The sequence below is a fragment of the Rhea americana genome, unplaced genomic scaffold (assembly GCF_003343005.1).
Source record: "Rhea americana isolate MKP2758 unplaced genomic scaffold, rheAme1 scaffold_17, whole genome shotgun sequence".
Lineage (NCBI taxonomy): Eukaryota > Metazoa > Chordata > Aves > Rheiformes > Rheidae > Rhea > Rhea americana.
In genome coordinates, this window is record NW_028185816.1 from 3,366,136 (window position 1) to 3,372,461 (window position 6,326).

The window sequence follows — 6,326 nt, forward strand, 5'->3', positions numbered from 1 at the left end:
TTTTAGAAAAACAATCCAATCTTTTTCCCTTTTTGTTTTGTTTATTTTTGTGTGTTTGTGCATGTGCCTCAGGTTAAGTGCTTCTTCTGCATGACCATAACCAAAAGGTGACCCATCCACTCCCTTATGCCCTATGGGGACCTCAGAGCCAGTTTCTCAGTCTTCATCTCCTCCTCCTCCTTCTTCTCCTCCTCCTCCTCCTTCTCTTACCACTGCTGCGGACGGCCTGGGTGCTGCTCCCAGGTTTGAGACGTTGCTGACAGGCTGAAGAAGGGATTTGCAAAGACCTCCTCACTGTGTAAATAGAGTGACAACTGGAATTACCTTCAACTCCCTGAGGAGTGGTATTAAACAATAATAAGATTGCTAGGCCAAAGCATCACCAAGAGCAAAATATGAAGAAAGAGACTATTTGCATTTGGTTGCAATGATGAACTAAAGACCTAAAACATCTCTGGGAAGCAGGTACCTCTTGATTTGCATAGTTTTTCTCCTTGTATGCAGTCTTTATAGGCTGCAAGGTGGTCATGAATTTGATCTGATCTGTGATAGCCATAGGAAATTAATGAAAATAAAGGGGCTTGGTGGATGAAAGAACAAGGCCTCAGCTGTTTCCTGGCCCAATCTGAGAGTTGCATACATTCTTACTAACGAAACACAATGGTTTGTGTCAAACATTCTGGACAATAAAAAAATGCAGATCTGTGGTTTTCCAAAACATATATTCAGTGTTACTTCTATGTTGCCCTGCCCTGTGTCCAAGAGACTGTCCTCCAAATGCAAATGGCTTTGAACTTTCTATAGTGAAGGTTAAGGTCACACCRTAAATAAACCAAACTACTTGGCACTGAGTGATAAACAAGCAGTTGAAAAATGGAGGTTGCAATGGTAAGCGCAGATAGCTCTGGGTGCAACAGCCATATGCCCTATGGATATGCAGTCCAAGCTCGGGCTCGAGAGAGAGAGAGACTGGCACAATCAAGAGCAGCAGCAGCTGCGGCTGTAGCAGCAGCAACAGCAGCAGTAGAAGGGGGGGCAACAGGTGGAGGTGGACCATATCACCATTACCACCAGGAACAGAGTCGAGGTGCTTCCTCTTCTTATGGTGGGAATGCATCAYGCAGCAGCCTGCCCCACCACCAGAGTGGTAAGAGACGGAAGAAAGGGAAAAAGAGGAGCCACCATTTGGGAAGTAGGGAATGTGGAGCCTCCTTCCCATGTTCAGAACTACTGCCTCTCAGTGGTTCTGAAGAGAGAATACTGAAGGACTTGAGTGAGGAGGAAGAGGAGGATGAAGATGAGGATGAAGATGATGAGGAAGAAGGAAAGCTCTACTGCACTGATGACTATGGGCATGATGAGTTTTCATTCTCAGACCAGCCACCTGATGATGGTGGTGGAGGCCCTGGGGGTTACAGCTCTGTTCGCTACAGTGAATATGAGTGTTGTGAACGTGTGGTAATCAACGTGTCAGGACTGCGGTTTGAGACCCAACTGAAGACACTAGCTCAGTTCCCAGAGACGTTGTTGGGTGATCCAGCGAAGCGAGGCAGATACTTTGACCCTCTCAGGAATGAATACTTCTTTGATAGAAACCGGCCCAGCTTTGATGCCATCCTATACTACTACCAGAGTGGCGGCCGACTGAAGAGGCCAGTCAATGTGCCCTTTGACATCTTCACTGAGGAGGTGAAGTTCTACCAACTTGGGGAGGAGGCCATGCTCAAATTTAGGGAGGATGAAGGGTTTGTCAAAGAGGAAGAAGACAAAGCTTTGCCGGAGAATGAGTTTAAGAGGCAGGTCTGGCTGCTGTTTGAGTACCCGGAGAGCTCCAGTCCCGCCAGAGGCATTGCCATTGTCTCAGTCTTGGTCATCTTGATCTCCATCGTCATCTTTTGTCTGGAGACTTTGCCAGAGTTTAGAGATGACAAAGAATTCATAATGTCCCTGAGCTTAGGGAAGGGGCCTTCCAATGAGTCRCTTCACCTGGATGCTGGGGAGCACACCATCTTCAATGACCCCTTTTTCATTGTAGAGACAGTGTGCATCATTTGGTTCTCCTTTGAGTTTACAGTGCGTTGCTTTGCATGTCCGAGCAAAGCACACTTCTTCAAGAACATCATGAACATCATAGACATTGTGTCCATCTTGCCTTACTTCATCACTCTGGGCACTGACCTGGCCCAGGAGCAGGGCAGTAATGGTCAACAGGCCATGTCTTTTGCCATCCTGAGGATCATCCGTCTGGTCAGGGTGTTTCGCATCTTCAAGCTCTCCAGACACTCCAAGGGTTTGCAGATCCTGGGTCATACCCTCAGGGCCAGCATGAGGGAACTCGGCCTCCTCATTTTTTTTCTCTTTATTGGAGTCATTTTGTTTTCCAGTGCTGTTTACTTCGCAGAAGCTGATGAGCCTGCCACCCATTTTCAGAGCATCCCAGATGCCTTTTGGTGGGCTGTAGTGACCATGACTACAGTTGGTTATGGGGACATGAAACCTATAACTGTGGGTGGGAAAATAGTTGGGTCCCTGTGTGCCATTGCAGGAGTGTTAACCATTGCTTTACCAGTGCCAGTGATTGTCTCCAATTTTAACTATTTCTATCACAGAGAGACTGAGAATGAAGAACAAACACAGCTGATGCAAAATGCAGTCAGYTGCCCATACCTCCCAACAAATATACTGAAGAAATTTAGAAGTTCATCGTCTTCATCCACAGAAGATAAATCAGAATATTTAGAGATGGAAGRAGGAGTTAAAAAATCTCTTTGTGTAAAGGAAAAAAAAAGTCAGGACACAGGGGATGGAAGTGAGTCAGAGAAAAAAAACTGTGTAAATTCGAATTCTGTGGAAACTGATGTGTAATTTTAACATTTCCAAATATATTTATGCATTAAAGAGTGCAGTGAAAAAAAATGAAATATGCAAATAAGAGTCCACAGCATACAGTAGTATGCCATTTCATGGTTAAATACAAATAAAAAGCATTGCTAAACTTGTATTACATATCAAGTAAGTGATACAACTTGAGAAAGAGATTGCTAGATCTGATATAGTTTCAGACTTTATATTTTTATTAGAATGCAAATGTTTTGCACATGAGTCTGAAAAATTTGTTAAAACCAAGTCAGTTTTAAAGTGGGTGCATGACCTGTCAACATCACTAATAACAGCTCAATGGTAAAAGCTGGCATTCAGAGGTATTTACTATGTAAGAAGCAATGAAATTTGGTAGTCATTTATCTATTTATCAGTGCTTTAATAGCAGCTACCATAAATCATTGAATACCATAGTCATTGTTTTTCAAATGGTAAATTTATTGTAAAAAGATATTCTACAGAAAATAGATCTAAATTTTTTTCTTGAAATCTTTATTGCTTGTTTTTAACTGGAAATTTACTTTGAAAAGGCTGCTAAGCCTCCAGAAATTGTTTATTTTTATAACTCTCTTTGGAGGCATTGCAGCCTGTGTTGTCTAATAATTAAAGAAGTGAAGTAAGAGAATCATTTAACTTGGACTGACTGCAAAGGCAAATGACTGGAACGCTTTTTTGCACTACTTTATATGCTGGAGATATATTGAAAGAGACTTCATACTGTGAATGTTTACTAATGTAATAGTTCAATGACAATCATTGAAAGAGTGAATTCTACATCATATTTTATTGTTTTTCTTTTCTTTATGTGATGCTTATGGCAAAACAGCTAATATTACGTTAACACCATTCTCTTCTAATTATGAATATTTGTGGCCTGGAAAAGGATTGTGAAGTAAAATTTTATAATCAAATTTATTTGAAATCAGTGTTTTCTACTGAGGCCCTCTAGGAATACCAACTAGTTTGTCTCTTTTTCCTGGTTAAATTAACATTCAGAATGTATGATTTGTACATGCACTTTGTCAGTGGTGAAGTAATTCAGCGTATGGGAGGAGAAGGTAGAAGTAATAAGATACACAGTTGTTACAGTACTGACAATTCAGAATTGCTAACTTTTAACGTGCTATTATTGGTGCTGCATTTTTTCCTTAATTACAGCTTTCACCCATGTATATTTCAAGCAACATTTAAGATCCAAAATAGGCATTCTGGTATTTGAAATGAACATGTTGGGTCCCATGCAGTTCTTGATCCTTAATTTCTTTTCACTGATTCTTAGGGCAGCTGTATTTTACTATGTCAAAAACTTCTATTGCCCTTTATAGGAAATTAAGGTGTGTAAAGACTATTTGAATCCAGACTCCTGAATGAAATAGGTAAGATATTACTATGCTTAACATAAATAATAGATTCTGAAAAGGTATTTTTCAGCTTCATAATTATCAATGGAAGGCACTACTAAACTGGATTTTTTTTTTGAAGAGGCACTATGGAACACTCCAAACTATAAAACTTCAACCAAATTTGCATGTGCACTTTGAGGGCTGGGACAGGCCATTGTAAGAGAAAAAGAGAGCTTAGCAACACTGCTGAATTATAGTAGTCTTGCAATATTCATTTAAAACTAAGAAGAGGAATTTGGAAGGCAGAACTAGAAAATGTCTTAAAGTGCTGGAGCCCAAGGGTGACAATAAAGCAGTCCAAATTGAAACCCATGAAAATATGCATAATCTGTTAGATAAGCATTGTTTGCTTTATGTAGCACCCTGTGATACAGAATAGAGCCATAGGCGTAGAACTCTCCTTATTGTTTGATTTTTGCCTCTATGGATTTTCTGTGAATAACCTTTCTGGAAAAGTTTATGTGCTTGTCCTCTGTTGGAACRCCCATTGTGTTACCTATAAAGCAGGGACTAATAAAAAAACAAGGTACAGAAAAGACTGCATTGTGCTAAGCCCTGATCAAAAATTTGTGGGTTTGTTTTGATTCCTAATTTAAAATCATAGAACAGGCTTAACTATCTTTTTCATGTGAAGCATTATGCTTTTTTGTTGTGATGATATTAAATTCAACTGAGTTTTCAATGAAACACTTCAGTAATTTAATGCATAGGCATTCACCARAATTGCATATTGCATTTTGTTATGGCTCATCTGAGTAAATGTACTAAATATTTTTTTCTACTGGGGCAATATCAGCAGTGAGGATGAGCAATCTRTATCATTTAGCAAAAATCCATAACTGAAAGTGCTTTTTTAACAGTTATCAGTTAATGGTGTAAAGAATATAAGGGTTCCTTTAAAAGTTAGTTTGCTGGTAGTTCTGTGTAATACAGACCATAACACAGCTGTAGAAGTAAATGAAATACTAAATAGGCAAATGATGAGCTTAGATAAAATAAGTAGTACGTGCTTGTAGAATGGGCTGGTTGAGTGGGAAAGTAGTTTGTCAAGGGTGGAATTTTAAGTCACCACTCTAATGGAAATCAGGAAAAAAAAATCTGTGAATAACTCTTAGAAAGTGTTCATGCAGTGCACAGGGAGCTCAGCATGAGGTACCTGCTTAAGTAGTTACCCAGCTTCTCCAGTCTTACAGCTATTCTGCTACCAGTATGCAGCCTATTAAATTAAAGCAAGCATGGCAATGTCTGCATTATACTGTGATCATAGCAGTACCTTATTCTATGAAGGAAACGTTCATACTATCGGACCTTGTAGCAGTAGGCAGAGCAACATTCTGGGTATATTATCATTGTATAGTGCAGTACTATGAAGATGTATCCTAAGACAGCAGTGGACGCTGCCCAGCCTCTTGCTACGTGTAAGCCTATGTATTCGCAACTGCCATTATAAATAAGAGCTACTATAGCTTAATGTCAGATTGTGCTTTCAGTTTGGCAGACCATTCTGAGTCACAGAAAGAATTGTGCATTTCTGAATAGAAGCAAAACTTTCACTTGGGCTGGCTTTTAATTTGATCATTCAACTACTAGTCAGTCCAGTCATTTATGACACAGCTTGAAAATGGCRAAGTCCCACCCCTAATATGCTAAAAGCCAAAGATCCCAAGTGCTTAACAAGAAACAAATTCCTGTCAAGCATTACTTAGGTTGAAGCTGTGTGCTAGAGAAACCCTGTATTTGAGCTCTCACAGCTCTAAATTACTAATACTGCTCCTGTCAGAGCGTTCTGAATGTTACTGGATACTGACAACTATCAGAGAAATAATTTTATTATTGCTTGGGCATTTTATGTTTGAAATTGTAGCAGTGAAATGCATCCCTGATGTAGCTGATGTGAATGGCATTACACTAGCGAGCATTTTAGTTCTAGTAATGTAGTTCAAATGATTTCACATTGGCATACATTTCAGCTAAAAATAATGCAAAATGAGATATTTTGGTATTTCATGTTCACTTGCAGTGGTGAGAAAATTTGGAGGAGCT

The 6,326-nt window shown here is 39.7% G+C and overlaps 1 protein-coding gene across 1 annotated transcript; it reads left to right on the forward strand.

Annotated features, from left to right (window-relative positions):
• The first annotated feature begins 795 nt into the window (after window positions 1–795).
• Window positions 796–2,865, forward strand: KCNA4 (potassium voltage-gated channel subfamily A member 4). Its single transcript, XM_085300803.1, has one exon. The coding sequence runs from the start codon at window positions 874–876 to the stop codon at window positions 2,863–2,865; it is 1,992 nt and encodes a 663-aa protein (XP_085156929.1). The 5' UTR covers window positions 796–873.
• Window positions 2,866–6,326: the final 3,461 nt, after the last annotated feature.